We start from the raw sequence: 21249 nt of genomic DNA on the forward strand, positions 1-21249 counted from the left end.
ATTTCAAAGTATCGAATCTGGAAAAATATTGAATTGAAGAATAAAATAGAACTTGGGAATACTGAGATTGATTGTTATAGAGAAGTGGACATTAGTATTTTTCTGCCTTTGACTAATTTCCTCTGGTCCAATTTATCCCAAATTAGAGTTTTATAAAATAGATTACGTTTAACAAACCATCAGGGAAAGGACTTAAAGGTTCCCTGACATAATCAACTAATAGGTAGGTAGGAGTTCAGGGGTTCATTAGGGCAAGATGCACCATTTTATGGACTACCGTGCGATCTTATAATCTTTCCATCCCGTTTCATCATTGCGTTCATATTATTTTGTGCTTTCAGTGATACTATTTATAACCGTTATACTTTTTGTGAACAATCATTCGAGGTGTGATGCCCAATCGGTTCCAAGTATTTTGTATTGGACTTGTGATAGATCTGGGCATTGTTGTTATTGTAACCCCAGAATTCTGCCGAGTTCACAGTTCGTGACCGGATAAAAAATCCGGGTCCGTTCCGGCTACGTAGACTTCACTGTCGTGGGAACGGAGAGAATACCAGCTCATACTAATTGAGTAGACAAGGAAAGCAAGGAAGTCCACGCACCCAATGAAAGGACCAAAGGCCTAGCGACTTGTCTACAATTAAGAAATGAAACGGGCGAGACCTGGCAATGGATAAAAGTAAGCTACAAGTAGTGCGAAAGACGTAGAGACTTTTCCAGCAACTCAAACTATTTAAGGCATGATCCGTAAATATTCCTATATAGCAACCATACGCATATATCCGTCCACATATCCAAGTGATACACAATGTGAAAGAAGTACAAAGCTGTAAGCTAACGAAGCTGCTCTACATGAAGCTACATCCCCTCATATGTTTGCCATAATGCAACAAGCGGTAGAAATTGCAACAAGATTTTTTCCAGGCTTAAAGGGCAACAGATTGCTTAATGGAGAGTATTAATCGAGAAAAAAAGGTGAATGAGCCTCATAATATATATATATATATATTATTTTTAGGTGTTACTAACGAATATGTATCTATTTCTATACGACTACCAATTTCAGCCATCATCTTTAAAGCGGAAGTCTGTACTTAGGCCTGTGAAGTGTTATCGAATAATTACGGGCAGATACAGAAAGCAACCTTACCTGTATACATCCAATCATAATGCCAGGCGGCATTTGTGTGCCAACAGCAGACATCTATGTATTTTACCGTAGTCAACAACTGGAGGTCACAGGAACCTTTTCGGCAACGAAAAGGCAAACAAATTGACAAAGCTTAGAGCCTCTATAGACTTATCCGTGGCAGAGTAAATATCATGCACACTGGGAACTATCAAAAGGTTAGCTTTATATGCACGATCATAAAGAACTATGTTAGTGCATCAAAATGGCGCATCTAGCGTTAATTGAACCCAAGGTGGCAGCACTCATACCTACTCACTTACAGTGGGGATCCAGAGATTGGTTCTGCTTCCTAAATCAAAAAAGCGTCCGGAGGAACCTTCATCATATCGACCTCTGTGCATGCTTGACACTATTGGCCAGTTCTACGAAAGCATAGTAAGAAACCGCTTAGCAATTTAGAATGCTTTCGGATTGTCCACCATTGACGAACTATAAGATGTCGTTGGCACTGCAAAATGTGCAATGGAAAGGCGAAAAAAAAACGTTGTGCTCTGATCAACTCAGCAAAGTGGGCAAATATATTAAAGGCATACGCGCTTTTCAAAATCTTATGGAAATTGGTACGACCTGCCATGACCTCCGGAGTAAATGCAATGAATGCATAAATGGTCTGCGCCAAACGTTCTCCTCAATGAGGTTAGAACTGGCTGAGGAAAAGACAGAAATAATGCCCATAAGTACTAGATAAATGGAGGAAAGTGTATCTCTCACCATAGGGGAGTACAAGATTCATTTACAGCCACACGCAAAATATCTGGCAATATCTAATAGTAGACTCAAAGCTCAAATTTAAGGATCACCGAGAATACACTGTAGATAAAGCGAATAAAATCTTGAACCCCTTATCAAGAATGATGGCAGCTGCGTGCGTTTCAGCCAGCGATTTTTACTCGCAAAGGTAATGAGATCGGTTGTGTTATATGCGACTCCAATATGGATCCAGGCGTTAGGCATCAAAATATATTCAAGCCAAATAAGCACAGTGCTCAGGCTGTCAGTATTAAGAGTTATCAGTGCTTTACGAACAATATCAAGTGATGCTGCTGAAGTAATGAATCCAGGGTGAGGAATACGAGCGAGTATACAAATTATCAAAAACGTCTATAGGAGCCAAGGGAGAAGAGAGAGTTAAAAGCTTAACAATATGACAGCAAGGGTTCATCCAAAGCACGGTGGACCCACAGACTGATACCGGACATCCATTCGTGGATCGATAAACGACATGGGGTTCTGGATTTCCACCTTACCCTAATACTAAGTGAACATGGGTGCTTCAGCGGTTACCTGTACAGATTTCAGCACCACACTAGTCCGAATTTTCCGTAGTGTTCAGAGTGTTTTGAAGAATATTTTATTTCTCGTGATTTTTAAGTGCAAGGAAAACTTAAAACTACAGTCGGTGGTAGTTTTGCCGTAGAAAATTTGACGACACTCATTTGTCAGTCCACTGAGAACTGGAAATCTGTCAGCGAAACGGCAGAGTAGGCATCCACTCCCACGAAATAATACTTAATCAGGTAGTTCCGTGGGAGAGTGTGAAGTTGGGAGTAGGATAGGTTTAGCGGATTAAAGTTCCGCACTCCGGCTTTTGATGCTTCCACCTACTTAAAAAAAACAGTAAATTCGATATTTTTTTCGGTCCGGCAAAACTAACTACATGTGTTACGAAAATGAAATTTTAGAGGAGTTCTTAAGCTCAATTAATTAAGATATTTACTCTAATTTTTATAATGGATAGTTTTAGTGTTCATCTTGCTTAAATTGCCTTCGAAACTGGTGAACTACCTAGAGCCAATTTTTAAAAAAGTCCTTGAAAGTAGTAAACAGTACTATGCTGTAAATATTTTTTCTCAATGCCAATAAAATCACCCGTGTGACCCATTTAAGTTATTCACTTAGAATAGTATTTAAATTTCATTCAAATGCCGTTATTTTCACTCAACGCGTGTCTGAGAAATTCTTCTTCTGTAAGTGCTCAAATATTTATTTTCAAATATGTAAAAATCATAGGCAAGCACAGAGAACCTTTTTAAAAACTCGTTATGAACAGATTTACACTTAATCGCATGAATTAATCATTACGTCTGCGCTCATTAAATAAATAAGTACGTAAACACATTTCAAGTAACACCTTTCACTTAGCTGCTCATGAGATTTAAATGGTTATATGAGCCTACAAAAAAGCCTTCCTTTTCATAGCTGTGTGTTTGTATGTATTATATACAAAGAAAGCTCCAAGCCAGAACATTTCTTCACAACTAAGTGCGAGCTGTCACTTTCGTAAGCACAGTTTCCATTTGAACTGACAGTTTTGGATCAGTTAATGGCGCGTCGTCAGCGAAGCATATCGTGTATATAAATTCGAAAGTGTTGCGTTTCGTGGTCTCTCATCGGAAAGATGGCATTGAGAACGGTTTTCATGGCACTCTGGCCATTTCTGCTGTGTTTTGATTATGTGATTTCGACGCATGCATTTAACGTAAGAAAACATAGACAGGCTAGGACACTGATATATCCCCCAACTGCGCCAACACGTCTACAAGTAAGGAACTGAGAAACTTTAAACTCACACAGTGGAAAAAATATTTTTTAACCAATAAAACCAAATATATCTAACTAATTGTACTTTCAACTAAAAAAACTAATAAGAAAATTAAAAAAAGTAAAAAACACAACAAGTGAAAATGTGAGCTTTCTTTTACAAAATACCATAAATAACATTCTACTTCCGCACTGAACGAAAAAATAACGAAAACCTCAGACTAACAAACTGTTATCATAAAGTGTATTGTGTTAGTGATCCAAATGGGTGGACAAATAAATTATATATATTTTTTAACGCATCATGACACTCTCGTAATTTATGAGAATACCATGAGAGTGATGGTGTCTCAATTTCGAAAAGAGTGGGAAATAAGTGGGGCATATACTGCCTTAAAATGTTGTTGAGTTCAGTGATGACTTTTTCGTGCGAGGCATAAACTTCTCGTTGCTTATTTACATAAAACTTTGCTCGCTTTGCTTGACAAGCATACTCTAAATCGAAACGAAGCTACTACAGGCAGTGTAGGCCTCGATGAACGCTTTGCTTTCTGTGCTTCTCTCTGGTATTTAATATTTCGCATTATTTTCAACTAACAGATTCGATAAAATATTTCGAACTCATAAAACAAAGATAAATAAAAGAAATAAGTAACAAAAAGTATTGCGAATTTTGTATTTCTTAAGAAAGTGTTTATTTCTTCCTGAATATCTCTGCTGTCTATGTCAAAGTAGTAACTGATATATTGGGTAGTCGAAAATACTAAAAGTCATTTCGTATTTCTAATCAAACTTCAACTAATTTTTTTTCTTTTATTTATACACCATTTTGGTCCACCACTTTTTKCCATTTTTCCGCTAGAGACATTATTCCATCAGGATAAAATTTTTCTGGTTTTTCGGCGGTAAACTGCGTCAAGTAATTTTCACAGGCTTCTCTTGAAGCCAACTTTACTCCATTAAGGGAGTTCTGCATTGACCAAAACAAATGGTAGTCCGATGATGCAATGTCAGAGCCATATGTTGGATGCATCATAACTTCCCAACCGAGCTCTTCCAGTTATTGACTTCTTCAGCGGAGACAAGCGAGGTGCATCTTTCATATCGAAATTTCCAGAAAGGAAGCGAGCGAACCATTGTTGTGCTGCACGTATGTATTTCCAATCCTCAAAGCACGTAAAAAGTAATTTTTTGTGACCTTGTTTGGCTCCTCCTTCGATGCAATTTTCTTCTCCTCAATCGTAGCGTCGTCCTTTTATGACCCTCTTCAATTTTGGGAACAAAATAAGTCATAGGGGCCAGATCTGGGAAATACGGTGCCGCAAGCACTAATAATATGTTGTTTTGCTCAAATATTCGCGCACAAGCAACGAGGCTTGAGCAGCAGCGTTATCATGGTGCAAAAGCCAAACTTTATTCTTCCACAAATCTTAGCGTTCTTGGTGGATTGCGCATAACTTGCAGATAATTTTGTTTATTGACCGTACTAACTTTTGAAATCAATACAATAACTACAAACGACACCCCTATAAAAGTAGAAAACTGTTGGCAAAGCCTTCACTTTCTACCTAACTTGGCGCACTTTTTCGATCTTGGCATGTCATGTCATAAACATGTGATTCGTCACATACATCAGTCCGAGAATGGTGCCGAATTGGCTCTCCACGGTCTTCGTGTACACTCTCAGCTACGGCTATTATATATTTTACTGTGTGGTGGACATAGCATATTCGATCGAATCCATTATCCATTATCCCATAATGAATGCAGGGTCTCGCGATGGATGATGGTTTTTGAGCGTAGTACGCTAAGTATGCTGAGTATGTTGACCATAAGTGGGAAGCGCGTGAAACACATTACTTACAAAAAAAGAACTTTCGTAATAAAGTTGAACGATTTGTAAACGTTGGTCAGGCCTAAGTATTCCCATATGATTAAATGCTGAACAAAAATAACATGACATAACAGCTTGACACGACTCCCGCGTGATCTGTCAAAAAGAGCCTTTTGATAGAAGTATCTTTACTTGGATCACCTGTTCTTTCCGTTATTAATTAACTTTCTTTAAAAAATTAACCTCAACTTCGCTGAAATCACTTTTCAATCACTTCTAAACAAGCAAACCTAACCATATTATAAGTATAACCTCATTAAGCCTTCAGATGGGTATTGCACCTAAATTAAGCCGATAATACATTGCGCTTACTAATTGTTATTAATAAGTCTAATAAACACTCACCAAACTAAAATAAAATGCCTAATTTGTAGTAGAAATAGAATTGCTCTGGAAAATCGTAAAAATAACTTTACGCTTACCCTCTTTAATCTAACAAATATTTATGTGCACATGCGCACGTGCTTATACCTTTTACACCGTTATTCTCACCATAATTACGATCTAGTTTATTGGCGGCATTGGTATACCCGTTGAGGATCTAACTTATGAATCGGTCACCTCTGGTTATGTGCTGAAAGCAGAATATTTTCTGCCCGAAACGGCCGATGAATGGCGCCCAACAAAATTGACGCCACAATCGGTAAACAGACGCAGCTTTGGGGACGATGATGATTTTTACAACAACACAATTACGCAAGCGCAGAAGAGCAACGAGCGGCAAAGTGCCAGCGTCCACACTAATTGGCAGAACAAACAGCAAACGGCAGCGACCTATCGTTGGCTCATCTACAAAGCCATGGAAATCTTAATGAATAGGTTCGTGTGAAGTTATTGATATAACGCATTTATAATACAATTTGTTGAGATTGCTTTTTCATGATGTATTGTGTTTTCTTCTTCTTTTCGTTTTGTCGAAACAGAGCGGGACTCGCGGGGCGTGAGTGTATGCTGCGGAGCATTTGTGAGCATGCGGCAGTACCGTTACATTACGATAATGGTATTTTAGGAGAGATATTGCATATTATTTTGAGGTAAGAGAACTTGAGAGGCATTAATGAATCTAGCCTTTTATGATTTAGTTTGCTTTTATTGACACACCACAGATATTATCTTTTTATTGCATCTGATCATATTTTACCCAGACTGGTCCATATAAGCTACACGAAAAAATCGAAAAAAATTTAATAGCTTCGTACATCTTATTTTCGTGTAAAGTTTGATCGCCATGTGTTTGTTTTTTGGAAACATAATACTGAGATGGAATCATAACCACATCGGTTAAAATGTTGCAGAACTGTTTTGAGGAGTCTACTTTCTCACGAATACATTAAAGGCGCAAAGTAATCAATGAAGCGATGTCTTCGAAAACTTGCTTCATGCGACAACATCGAAAGAGTTAAAGACACAGTGCCCAAAAATCACATTTCTTATGGATCGACTCAACACATTTTAGTTAATATTTTTGATTATGGAGCTTATCAATGATAAACTCGCACTGAAAGACCTTTCTTTTGCGAAAACCACATCGAGTAGAGGTCAAAGAGAATTTTGATAACTGACCCTACATTCAACAAACACATCATAGCTAGTGATGAGGAGTGGGTTTATGAATATGAAGTCGAAACTGTCTAACAATCTAGTGGATGGCGCTTCAAAAATGAGCCCAAACGGAAAATACCAAATTCGCTAAATTATATTTATATTTATACTTATTATATTGGATGAAACGTTTTCATTGGCTCAGAAGCCTTTTTTGCCTTTTCGCGATTTGGCACCAATTGGAGATTCCAAGTGTAGTCAGGTCCCTCTATACCTGGTCTTTCTGACGAAGTGGAGATCTTCCTGCGTCGAATACTCTCAGACCTGAAGTGTTTTCATCCATTCAGACGACGTAGACGCTATCTCTTAACTCGCTGAAGTATCTCAATGTCATCGTATATCTCGTACATCTCATCGTTTCATCGACTGCGGCATTCGCCGTTGCCAATCCGCAAAGGACCATAAATCTGCCGCAGAACATTCCTTTATTCTTTCTTTTCTTGCCACTCCTGGTCAAATTTGATCAAACGTTTATTATTCCTGCTTTACTTTTCATTTTTTTATTGAATATATTATTCATTTTAATTAAAGTTACTTTATTCTTTTTAATTGTTGGTTTTAAGAGCTAATATTTTTTATTCCTTCGTATTAGTTTCTCTCCCTTTTATATAATTTCTACTTTAATAGTGCTTTATTTCTGCTTTCCACAGTCCTTCACGCTCACATGATGAGCTCAGCAACCCGAATGACAAAGATTATAAACACGCGGAACACATCGGTCGAAATGGTGGTGACTGCGCAGCCACATATGCTGCGTGTGCCTACGCGCCAATCGAACAGTTTACAACTGTTTTAGAGCTGGACGACTAAAATAATGTATTTATGAAATTCTTAATAAAAAAATTAAAAATAAAAAAATTATTGTTTATTCTATAAAAGCCGAGGGATGGTCATTTTTGCAAAAACGCTAGCACGAATGAAGTTTTTTATTTATTAATTTAAAATCAGGCACCGTAAACTTTGAAGGAACTCGGAACCCACCTTACGATATGCATGTAACTGGTTGATTCCACCTCAACTGTTGGAACTTGTTATGTATACTATTTTTTGAATAGGCGGGCATGCGCTCATCCCAGTAATGCATACATTTTTCAGCTTCTCATTATTTGAATAACTCAGTCACTAATCCATGGCAATCGAAGATTTATTACTCCTTTAAATTCACAAGGAGACCGGATAAAGCGGTACATTCCTTCAAGTCATTATTTTGAGTTGTTAAAAAACAATAAGGATCTCATTTCCCTTTTATAAATGCCTAATTCCAAGCCAATAAAAATAAAAGTATACATCTCCTGGTGTACGTCGATGATATTGATATCATTGACCTCTACAACCGCACCGTTAGTACTGCTATCTCCAGATTGTATAAGGAAACGAAACAAATGGGTCTAGTAGTGAACGCGGGCAAGCAAAATATCTCCTGTCAATAAACGAACAGTCGTCGAACTCTCGTTTTGCCTCCCATGTCACTGTTGACAGTCATAACTTCGAAATGGTAGATAATTTAGTCTATCTTGGCATTAACGCCAACATCAGCCTTGGAATCCAACGCAGAAAAACTCTTGCCAGCAGGTGCTACTTCGGATTAAATAGGCAATTAAGAAGTAAAGTCCTCTTTCGAAGAACAAAGACCAAATTCTACATCATCCCCGTCCTGCTATATAGTGCAGAGGCATGGACGATGACGACATCTGATGAGTCGGCTCTACATTCGAGAGAAAAAACATTTACATTTACATAGTTCAGCGAAATAAGCGACAGTGGCTATACTAGCTAGGTCATGTCGGTGCAGCTCTGAGAGTACTTGATGCAGTACCCAGCCGGCAAAGCAGATGAAGAGAAAGACCTCCATTCCGTTGGAAAAACCAGGTGGAGTAGGACCTGCCTACCATTGCAATCTTCAATTGGCGCCAACAGCAAAAATTAAGAAGCTATAACCTCATAAGCGATATCTACGACAATAAACAAGAAGAAGTTCCAAGCCCACATAAAAAGTCATGATTAGTTAATTTTAATGCTACTTCCATTTCAGTGAAATCTGGGTTAAATTCCGAGGAAAATCAAAGTCCAACATTATAAAGAAGTATTGTTAAAATAGCAAAGGCCCCACGCAGTAACCAGCCGAAAACGGCTCCTACTCTTGCATGAAGAAGAGAATAAAGAGCACAAAGATATGGTCCCATAACTATTAAACACCGTTTTTTTTTTTATAAAACCTGAGTTTTTTTAATAACCAATTAATTATACATAGTGAACACAATCCTAAGTAATTCATATAGCTTAAGTTAAAACCCACCCATAATTGGAACAAAAGATTACTTGTAATGGTTTTAGTAAATATGTACATTATAACCGCTCAATACTTGGCTGTTCGAAGGATCCCAACGTAGTCATTACCACAGAGTTGCTCGAATTCGCCTCGAGTGGATCGGATGAAGTGAAATTGTGCTGTGCGGTGCGATTTCGACGACGGTAAACCACAGTTGCGAGTAATAAACCCAACAGAAGTACAAGTATGATTGTGATGCCAACGCCGAGACCGATTGCAGAACCCGGAATAACTATTGCAAAACAAGAGAGGAGATTGCCGAAACGAATAAGAATTTGTGTGTGAAAAAACCTTAAAGCTTTCTTTTGTATGACCGCCTACCGGATTCACGCAGTCGCAGTGTAAAAATCGAAGTGCGTTTGTCGGCGAATGTGACGAATTGACATTTCCATATGCCATAATCATCGCTGTTAGTTTCCATAATCTGCGCGCCACAATCACCCCAAAGTAAACCGCGTCCATAATATTTCACATGACTGTAATTCGACAGAGTTAAAAATACAAATAATAAAAAGAAATCGATAAGGGGCTTACCCTGCGGTTTTAATGCTGTGCGCTGTGCCCACCAAATGTACACGTCCCAATGGATCGATGAATGCGCAATGGGTGAGTGGTTCCTCAAATGCGCTCTGACAGATCAACTCTACCGCCTTGCCGCGTCTCAGCTTCAGCGATTCAGTGAGTACCTCACCGACTTTTGGCTTAACTATAACCTAAAAACCCGGTAGACTTGCAAGTATTTATCAGAAATTACAGTTCTAGTGAAACTAACCTCAAAATTCTGCAGTACTTCCTTGGCATAGTCATGTCCGCGCGCACCACAAATCCAGCTGCCTGCAATTACCGGCATATTGCTGAAATGACATTGACCATAGGTGCGCGTGCGCTCAAATCGTATGGCATCCGGAAAATATACCGTATTATTGGGATCGCGTAGGTAACAATCGTATATAATGAAGGGTACTTCGCAGGTAAACAACTCGATATTTTTATCTGTATCGTAAGCGTGAATTTGTTTTATGTCGTTTAGAGTATTGAGCTCCTCAGCTATAATTCGCTCTTTTGACTTGCCAATGTAGAAGAGACAACCTGTTGGCGGCACTACTTCTGTATTATATATACGCCATAGACCCAACTCAGATTCATTGAGTGGTTTAGGGATTTCCAAGGCACAGCGCTGCTTCGAATATCTGAAAATGGAAATGGTGAGATGAAAATTACTTCGTATTGCGTTGCTGCCTGGCAAAAACAAGGTCAATTGATTATTCCCCGGCCTGACACATACGGGGCACTACTAGAATGAAACTCATATGATTTTTAGTTAGCCTCAACCTTCAAACGAAACATGTATGTCGGATCATTAGTTTGTGAATTATATAATTTTGAGTGAAGCAACTTTTGTTATGGTGAAAAAATGAATGAAAAGAAAGTTGATAAAATGAAAGAGAAAAAATACAGTTGAAGCAAAACCTTAGCTTGACGACGATTTTTCGTACGCTGCTTCGGGAAAATCAACCATCAAGGATTTGTCTGCTAAGTTTATGGAATGGACGCCCAAAAGTGGTTGTTCCCAACGAAAACATCAAAAAACTCCACAAAATAATTTTGGAAGACCGTAAAGTGAAGTAGTTCGAGATTGCAGGCACTGTGTAGATATCAATTGAACTTGTACGTCATATCATTTACGAATAGTTGGGTATGAGACAGCTCTGTTCGTGGTGGGCGCCACTCACTTTTAACCAAAAAGTTGATGATTCTGGCGTAATAAATCCGATTTTTTTGTCGATTTGTGACAATGGTTGAAACATGACTTCATCATTTCACTCCGACGTCCAATCGACAGTCAACCGAATAGACTGCACCGCTCGAAAGCGTGGAAAAACGAAACAGTCAGCTGGCAAGGTTATGGCATCTGTAGTTTGGAATACGTTTGAAGGACGAAATCGCCGAAAAACAGACGTATTTGAAGAAACAGAAAGTGCTGTTTTACCAAGACAGTACACCGTGTCACAAGTCAACGAAAATGATAGCAGAAATCCATGAAGTGTGCTTCCACATCCAACATATTATCCTATCAGGCCCCCAGAGACTATTTCATATTCTAATAACTCAAAAGAATACTCGTCGGATGACGAGATAATCGCCAAAACTGAGGCCTATTTAGAAGCAAAGTGCTACTAAAATGGTATCGTAGAGAAGGGTCGTTATAATCAGTGAATAATCCTATGATATTTCTATGTTGAAGGGGAAAAAATCCTTGCCAAAAAATGTGTTCTAATATGGTAGATCAGGTACTTTTCAACTGATACACACTCTTCTTTGATGTCTCAGGGATTTCAAGTGAATTCTGAGGGCACAAAAAGAACTTCATTATATCTAATAACCTGCATATACGAAAACTTAAACGACTTCATGATACGATTTATGAAAGACTTTTTGTTCAAGCAGTGACACCTTATCGAAATTGGACAGTGTTTGATCTGAACAATGCAATGATTTCATTCGAATCCCGATTGAGGCGTAATCTTAGTCCGATGTCAAATGTTCACACATAAAAGGTTTACATTGTTCAGACAGTATCAAACCCACAAGTTGATTCAAACCGAAATATGTTAGTGAATGCAAGCCAAATATAAGCTAAGATTTATGAAGTGCATAATTTTACTCACAATGTATCATAAGCCGAGTAACGTCCATTATACAATCCCTCCATAAGATACAACTCAGCCGTCCCACCTGGCGATTCGGCCTGACAGCCACGTAGCTCACTTTTGAACTGACAGCGCATCACAACGCTGTCATCGCCATCCGTTACACTAGCCGTGGTATACAAGCTGCTATTCTTAGCCTCAACAACTATGTGTTCATGGCTCTGTGTCATGCTGCCCCAATTTTTGGTATAACAATCGAATGTTCGGTTCGGTTTTATGGTTGTATAAATATTGCACGAATTCCAAATCTGGTTTCTCTTATGATCGATGATTTTGCATTCCTTTGTCGCAGTGTCGGACAAGCTGCAGGAAATAGCGCCCTCTCCGATAGCCAACTGGACGCTAGTATTGAAGTGTTTCCTATGCGTAGCGAGTACGGAGAGTTTCAGCTCGCCGCGTTCATAATCACCAAACGCATTCTCAACTTCCAGCTTCCAAGTATCCGCGGAAACGTAGGACACTTTATTAACACGTATACCGCAAACGGTACTTGAGAATGGCAACACTTCCTCAGCATTCGCCGTTATGATGGCATTAGGGGCATTCAAGTCAAGCTTAATTTTCTCCTCAGCTATAAATGAAGAACACTGAAGAGTTACGGAAGTTCCTTACGAAAGCTAGTCACACATTTATTTACCTCCAAATTGAAACCAACAGTTCTCGATGGCACCAAAGGTCTTCGGTAAATCCAAGTAGGCCGTGAAACCCTCACCAGCCATCACCGACAGCGCGTCGCTCGGTCGCATCACGCCCGCACAGTGACGCGCAAAGGCGATCACTAGCAACACAAGTTCGTTTATTTCAAAACGCATCTCAAAACAGTCCCAAACAACAACAAACAAGCACTGCAACGGCAGTTAGACGATTCTACCTTCAGTTACTTCCAATTCCAAACTCAATATGCACTCAAGCACCGTGTGTATAAATTAAAAATCCCGTCACGACTTGTGATCTCCGGTGCTCAGCTCGAAATGACATCAAACTAGATATTCTCTATTAGCGGCTAAAATGATTATCAGTATGCGTCTATGTCTGTCGGTGTGTATGTGAGCACGTACAAGTGTCTCGGCGAGTTCCATATGAGAAGGTGTTAATCAGTTAGCATAACAAATAAATAAATACGAAATGCCAATATGCCAAATTTATCGTAAGTGTAAAGCAGCGACATATCTCAGCTCGAACGTTTGAAACGAAATCTGCGTTTGACTCGTTCCACAAGCGAAGGTGCAGTGAACAGTCTATTTGTCAACACTTTGGGATGTGATAAATTCACTTGAACAGCTGGCGCTTCAATCAAAAAATAGCCAAAGTGGTTTCTATAAGGGTCAGAGCCGACGAGAAATTGTTAAAAACATTTGAGTCCATGAAGTTGGGATATTATTATATAAGAACCACGAATTTTTATACTCTCGCAACAAAGTTGCTAAAGAGAGTATTATAGTTTTGTTCACATAACGGTTGTTTGTAAGTCCTAAAACTAAAAGAGTCAGATATAGGGTTATATATACCAAAGTGATCAGGGTGACGAGCAGAGTTGAAATCCGGATGTCTGTCTGTCCGTCCGTCCGTCCGTGCAAGCTGTAACTTGAGTAAGAATTGAGATATCATGATGAGACTTGGTACACGTATTTCTTGGCTCCATAAGAAGGTAAAGCTCGAAGATGGGCAAAATCGGCCCACTGCCACGCCCACAAAATGGCGGAAACCGAAAACCTATAAAATGTCATAACTAAGCCATAAATAAAGATATTAAAGTGAAATTTGGCACAAAGGATCGCATTAGGAAGGGGCATATTTGGACGTACTAACTTTTTTTACAGATCTCGAAAACTACTATAGCTATGTCAACCAAACTGTATAGAGTCGATTCTTTTACGCATTTCCATATACAGTTCAAAAATGGAAGATATCGGATAATAACCACGCCCACCTCCCATACAAAGATTATGTTGAAAATCACTAAAAGTGCGTTAACCGACTAACAAAAAACGTCAGAAACACTAAATTTTACGGAAGAAATGTCAGAAGGAAGCTGCATCCAAGGTTTTTTTAAAAATTGAAAATGGGAGGGCGTCGCCCACTTATGGACCAAAAACCATATCTGAGAAAGTACTCGACCGATTTCAATGAAATTCGGTATATAATATTATCTTAACACCCTGATGACATGTACCAAATATGAGTGAAATCGGTTCACAACCACGCCTGAAATCTCGATTATCACTTTATCATGCGAGAGTATAAAATGTTCGGTGACACCAAAACTTACCCTTCCTTACTTGTTAAAATTACATTAGGAACCAAGTTGGCTGTTATTCGATATAACCGGGGTTTGCACTCAGTTGGGTTGAAACACATCGATCGGCATCGGACGTTGGGAGTCAAAAAGTAGCTCCCAAATCGCTAAAATGGGATTCCAAAGACAAAGTTGCTTCACCAAGAAGGCAGAATTTTATTCTCTGTAATCACAACGTTCCATTTTTCTGGCAGGTTCTAGTACACTTCACAAATACAACTATTCTATCAGATCAGTGACTCCATATGAACAATTCCTTCGTTCCAGTGTCCCAGGAAACAATGGGAAATTTCGCAAAGATATCTCGTCAAATAAAAAAGTTTTCCATACAGGAAATCGATTTGGCATTTCATCATGGAAAGACTTACGCTGAACAACGTTTACAAATCGTTCAAAAAAAATTCACGATTTGTAAAGAATATGTTTCTCGCGCTTCGCTCAACTTATGGTCAATACAATTGACCTGCTGAGCGTACTATTCGCAACGCCATCACCCATCTTGAGACTCATTGTTCATTACTGGGTCGAATATTAACCGAATAGAGCACTGATTTCAGCACGCAGTGAAGATTATATAGCAGCTGCAGCTGAGAATGTACACGAAGACAGTGGAAAGTCCATTCGGCGCCGTTCGCAGCAACTCAGACTGACATATGATACAACTTGGTGCATTTTTCGTCGAAATAATAAATTTAAAGCGGATAACATACAACTTGTGCAAAAACTAAAGCCGCTCGACCTTCCCAAGCTACATCGCTTCGCTCTATGAGCTCTTGAAAAGTTTCAAGAAGATTCGACTTTTTCGAACCAAATTTTGTTCAGCGATGATGCCCATTTCTGGCACAATGGGTATGTAAAAAAGCAAAATTGCCGCGTTTGGGACGAAGAGCAACCTAAAAAGATTCAAGAGTTGCCACTTTATCTATAAAAAGCAACAATTTGGTCCATATTACTTCAACAATGAAAACGTAACCGTCAAGGGCGACCGTTATTGCGCCATGTTAACCGTCTATTTGATGCCGAAAATTTAAGCTCGTGATCTCGTTGACATTTGGTTTCAACAAGACCATCGCCACTTCCCACACAACGTATCAATCTGTGTATTTATTGAGAGAACACTTCGGTGAGCAGATAATTTCACGTTTTGGGCCGATCGATTGGTCACCAAGATCATGTGATATCACAAGGTTAGACTTTCTCCTGTGGGGATACGCAGAGTCTAAAGTCTATGCGGACAATCTCGCTTCGATTCAGGTCTTGGAGCAAACCATCACGCGTGTCATTCGCCAGTTACCAGTCAAAATGCTCGACCGAGTCATCGAAAATTGGATTCAGTGGATGGACCATCTGAGACGTCTCCACTGCCAACAATTGAAGAGATGCTCTTTAAGATATAATTACCAAAGAACGTTCTTTCGAATGATATAAACATTCCCCATTAAATTTGAAGTTTCTGTGATTTTTCTTTAAAAAAGTAGGGAACCTCGAAATGGCTCTTCCTTTATATACATACATTATAGGGTCTCTGACGTTTCTTATTGGGTGTCACAAACATCGGTGTTCGGATATAACAATTTAAGAATATTTATTGTGTTTTCATTCAGTAACCCTACAAAAAAGAATATTTCACATGATGTTAATTTTCACTAATTGTAGCTATACATAGCTACATACATAGCGTTTGTCATATGCGAATATAATAAAATAATATTTTCACCTGATAACTATATAGCTTTAAACAAAAAGAAAGCTACAAAAAATTAATTAAAAAATTTAATAATTAATTTTCAATAAAATTATCAACAGCTTAACGCCAGAAAGTATGCAAGAAGTATTTGAAACTACAAATATAATTTTAAAATTTGGAATTTATTTTTAGCGGCAGAAAACATCACCAAGTTGAGAGTCCTTGGCCGCATAAAAACCCAGAGCCATTCCGGCTACGTAGACCCAAATGTCGTGGAAACGTATGAAAGTCTCATGGATTGTAATTGTAGCAACGACTTCACGCCAATTTATTGCTGAAAATGTCATCTAACGGTATAACCAGTAATTTTACTATTTCGTTGTCATTGGAAATGCAAGTATGTGTCTGATGTTTTTATAGCACAAAATTGTCATTGTTGACTTTCAGAAATTGCATTTTGGAGGTCATGTAAAGCAATCACAGAAAAATAGGTTTTTATTGTGGTTATAATATATAGGCATTATTTAAGTAAAAGCGCAAAATTCACTATCATCGGAATCACTTCCATGCCCGGACAAATGGTTCTATGGCAGAGGAATCATCTCAGATTTTATAAGGTCTGTTATTTCGTAGTTCTAACTTTCTTTAGATAAGTAAATAAAAACACAGCTGCTTCAACAAGTTTCTGTAGGAAAAATGTAGAAGTGTTTCATCTACTGGCGAAAAATGCAGAACGTGTAACGATCACTTCCATTTCTTGAGATAACTCAAACATCACATCTACAACAGTTAATGATTTAACTCCCAAAATGCTTTTACTCTGTGTTTGACGCTTAATGCCTGCTGTTGGACTTATTTACTGTCAAAGATTTTATCATCATCACAAGGTATATAAAGATCAGCCACTTTATAAAGATTTTTCTTGTTTTAAATATTTAAAAGAATTGAAGTTGTTATGATTTTCGTACAGTTGTAGTAGATAGATAGAAGATAGAAATAAATTGAAGCTTGTATTGCGACCTTAGGTCTATCATTTCTGTCATACAGACTCACATAGACCCCTCACTCTGATAAATTCGAGGATCCTGCTGCGCACTTTTGTAGCGATATAGTGCCTACTCGGATATATAGATCCAACGGCCTTGGCCTTGCGTCTACAAACTGTTGTGTAGTCTAAAATCAAGTGCTCAAGAGTTTCTGGCTTCATGTCTTAAAACCGATAGTTTGCACAAGAAGCTATACCTATGTTGAAAAGGTGATTTTTAAGACTGCACTACATCAGCCTCGAAATATAACGCAGAATAACTCTTGCCAACAGGTGCTACTTCAGACTGAGTAAGCAATTGACAACGAACAAAGACCAAACTCTACAAGCCACTCATCATCCCCTTCTTGCTATATGGTGCAGAGGCATGGACGATGACATCTGAGGAATCGGCATACGAATTTTTAAGAAAACGATTCTGCGGAAGATTTATGGTCATTAGAACATTGGCAACGGCAAAAACCGCAGGCGATGGAAGGATGAGCTATACAAGATATACGAAGACATTGAAATAGTTCAGCGAATTAAGAGACAGCGGCTACGCTGACTGGGATATGTGTCAATTCCCACGACAGCCGGTTCTACGCACCGGAATTGACTCGGATTTTATCCGATCAAGGGCTGCTTTTTCGGCGATCTAACCCCGTTTGGATCGGTGAGTACTACTGAGATATGTCGTCCGAATGGGTGAAAACACTCCAGCACTGAGAGTATTCAACACAGTACTCGTCGGGGGAAACGATGGAATAAGGAGACCTCAACTCCGTTGGAAAGATCAGGTGTAAAATATAAATATTTCTCTTTCCAAGAGACTTTTTCCAATTAACCTATAAAAATATAAAAATTAATTTATGTATTCGTGCAATAGAAATTTATACTTACAGATATTAAAGAAAGCAGGCAGCTGGAATTCTTTACCACACCAGCACCTTGAAACTTTTAATTCATGGAAGCTTTAATATACCGCTTCGAATATAATCATTAGTCGTATATTTTCCAATATTCACTTTGACATCTATAGAGACGTACATATCTGAAATATTCCCTCAGTTCTACAAACCATTAGAAAATATTAAATAATAAGTCAAAAATATATATTTTTATTATTTTATTTACTTTATGGTTATCGTTATGTGGTATTTAATTATTTTTATTATCATTGTGGTTACTAAATTCTCCAAATTTTATCCAAAATTATGTATGTATGCATGTAATGTATTTATGTATAATTATGTGTGTATGTACTTGTATATAAAAAGAATAAACACAATTTCATTGCAATTTCTACAGTACGTAATTAAAAACCGACGCATCCTGTTCGTTGGTGCCACGATTCGACGAACCGGAAGATTTATTTGAGCCATGAGCGATGGTCATTTGGTTGGTCTGGTGTATAACCGATGTGATGTCGCTTTGCGATGCTGATATATCCTTGCTCGTCAACACATCCGAACTACTCGAACCGGAAGAGATGTGTCGCTCTGTTAATCCATATTGTATGGGCTGATAACCGTGACTGGGATTATAGGTGGCTGAGTATGGCATATAGATTGGAGGATTCGGCAGTGGTCCAATGTCGCTTGTAATACTTTCCGTATCGGCATGACTGATATTTGAACGACAATGTGTATTACGATCTTCATTAACGACATAATAACACTGCTCAGAGAATGTCAGCTTGTTAACGGTATGTTTAATATAGTTGTTACGTAGCATTGCCGATACGATACGACGTGCTTCACGGCGATCTTGCACATCCTCAACATTCTCTAGTACCCAATTAACGGCATCGGCACCAATGAATGCCTTCGGTATGGTTATTTTCAGCCACATTCGATCTCTAATTTCTAAACCACTATCCGGCTTTGTCATGGCTTTTACAATTTCCTCTAAATTATTTTGATCCAAACGCTCTTTGATCGGCTCTGGTATATCGGCAATAATACTATCGTGTGCAGTCAATGCCTGAGTGTGCGCCACCCATGCACCCGGATCGATGGGACGAACCGGCTCAGTTCGGGGAATGGTAAAGTAGCCTTTTGGATTTGGATCCCAACATTTAGCTACAACCAATTTGATGGGACCAGGCTTTTGTACAACCTCACGCAGCACACGCACAGCCTCATCATTGGTCATGTTTTCAAAGTTTACTTCGTTTACTTGTAGTATCATATCGCCTGGTTCAATGCGACCGTCTAACGCCACAGCACCACCTTTCATTATGCTGCCAACATATATTCCCCCATCGCCGCCACGATTCGATTGGCCTACAATCGAAATACCCAGGAAATTGACCGCCTCCATGTTTATGGATACAGTGATGATATTCAACGACATTGTCGAGTCAGTTATCGATGAATAACTGGATGTACGTGACATACTTGGAGCACGTTTTTTACGCCTTTGTGGTTTTTTACGCACCTGCAGTCTTTGAACACTGCTATAGTCGGTCATGTCACGGTCAAGTGTTATTTCAGATTCAGTGCCAAACAGGCTGGTCGAATCCAAATCACTTGAGAGAACTGAAGCAGATTGATATGTAAGAGTATGTTGCATCATCGGATTTGTTATAACGCCAGTATTCGCTAAACCTACACCCATGCCTCCACCTCCGCCACCACCAACTCCCATAGAAGACATGCCGACACCCATCATGCCACCGACAACTCCTCCTCCACCACCGATTTTCTGTTGTTGAGCACCACGCATATTTGGACGCACCTCACATTCGCTTACTGGCAACTCTGAGCAGTTATCAGACTGATTTGTACCATCGGCTGAAACCAGCCAAGAAACCACTCGCCCATTGAAACAAGGCAATATAGTGGAATCATCAGCAATTTCCTCTTTTACGACACCAAAATCCGCATCCATAGATTTAAAGAAATATTTGTAGTTGTTATTTTGTTTATTGAGCACCATTTTAAAGTCCTTTAGTGTAACCTGCGCCGAGGGTATGGGAATTTTCACCAAATAAGGGGTAGTCTCGTCATCAATGTGATAGATGACTTTTGTTTCATGACTATTCTTATCTGCGTCCATTTTGTTGTTGTGTGTGTATGTGTTTTATAAATTCGATAAGTGCTAAATTTATTTATTTGTTTTGTTTCCGTATCACTTTATATTTCAAGAATAATTGTTTTCATATACTCTTATTGTTTTTGCTATAACACTAATTTGCATCAATACACAGCATTTTAATACCCCGACGAAGTTTCAAGAATTTTTTTCTTTTGGGTTGGGTTAACAGTGGGGCTTGGGCGCTGCTCCTCCGCTGCTGTTCACCGAAGGCGTTGCTCGCCTCGGAGCATGTTTTTTAGCTTAAAATAGCGACGTTTTACTTTTCTTCTTCACATATAACACAGATCGTATACGAAATGCTTAACTTATTCTCTAAAATTAATAAAAACTTATTTTCTTTTTGTTTACAAGTACTTTTTTACTAATTAATTACTGGAAAAAATACGCAGACAGCGAAAAACCAGCAAAACTATTTGACATTCCGAATTTGAAATCCACATCTGTGGATGGCAAGTTCACGGTATACTTCGTGCAATGCCCTGAAAGCAGTGTTGGAATTTTTTATGCTAGTGCAATACCAATACTATATATATTTTTATTTAAGGTTCTCTAAATGTAACTATGCAAATTTGTATGTTTATATACATATATATATTATTAATATATTTAATAAACTAAATTTTTATCTAAATTTTACAAATCGAGAACTGCACTTTCGGAGTCTTGTAGTATGCAAATTTGTATACAACTTTTATAGTAATTGAGTGCCTTTTGAAAAAAAAAAATATTTGTTTGAAGTTTGATTGATTGATTAATTGATTATTATTACATTAGCAAATTTTTTGCATTCATTTAAATATATATGTTTATAATTCTTCTGATATTTATAATGGCATCACTTTGCATCCACCGTTTTAAAATGCAACCC

The 21249-nt window shown here is 38.4% G+C and overlaps 3 protein-coding genes across 4 annotated transcripts; 1 reads left to right on the plus strand and 2 right to left on the minus strand.

The window, feature by feature from the left end:
• Window positions 1-3553: 3553 nt before the first annotated feature.
• LOC108975827 lies at window positions 3554-8042 on the plus strand. Its single transcript, XM_018944565.1, has 4 exons — window positions 3554-3737; window positions 6139-6449; window positions 6554-6664; window positions 7883-8042. Exons 1-4 carry the CDS (start codon window positions 3594-3596, stop codon window positions 8040-8042), a joined length of 726 nt encoding a protein of 241 aa, XP_018800110.1. The 5' UTR covers window positions 3554-3593.
• A 1475-nt stretch (window positions 8043-9517) lies between these two features.
• Window positions 9518-13357, minus strand: LOC108975802. 2 transcript variants are annotated; one of them, XM_018944530.1, is made up of 6 exons: window positions 12910-13354; window positions 12231-12843; window positions 10334-10751; window positions 10096-10274; window positions 9883-10037; window positions 9518-9793 (listed from the first exon to the last, which is right to left on the minus strand). In XM_018944530.1, exons 1-6 carry the CDS (start codon window positions 13082-13084, stop codon window positions 9579-9581), a joined length of 1755 nt encoding a protein of 584 aa, XP_018800075.1. In that variant the 5' UTR covers window positions 13085-13354; the 3' UTR covers window positions 9518-9578. The 2 variants fall into 2 exon arrangements, with proteins under 2 accessions (XP_018800075.1, XP_018800076.1); XM_018944531.1 differs by having other exon boundaries at window positions 9706-9793; window positions 9853-10037; window positions 12910-13357.
• Window positions 13358-18509: 5152 nt separating this feature from the next.
• Window positions 18510-20799, minus strand: LOC108975784 (segment polarity protein dishevelled). Its single transcript, XM_018944505.1, has one exon. The coding sequence runs from the start codon at window positions 20340-20342 to the stop codon at window positions 18585-18587; it is 1758 nt and encodes a 585-aa protein (XP_018800050.1). The 5' UTR covers window positions 20343-20799; the 3' UTR covers window positions 18510-18584.
• Window positions 20800-21249: the final 450 nt, after the last annotated feature.

This window comes from Bactrocera latifrons, unplaced genomic scaffold, assembly GCF_001853355.1.
Source record: "Bactrocera latifrons isolate USDA-ARS-PBARC rearing strain unplaced genomic scaffold, ASM185335v1 scaffold_7, whole genome shotgun sequence".
Classification (NCBI taxonomy): Eukaryota; Metazoa; Arthropoda; class Insecta; order Diptera; family Tephritidae; genus Bactrocera; species Bactrocera latifrons.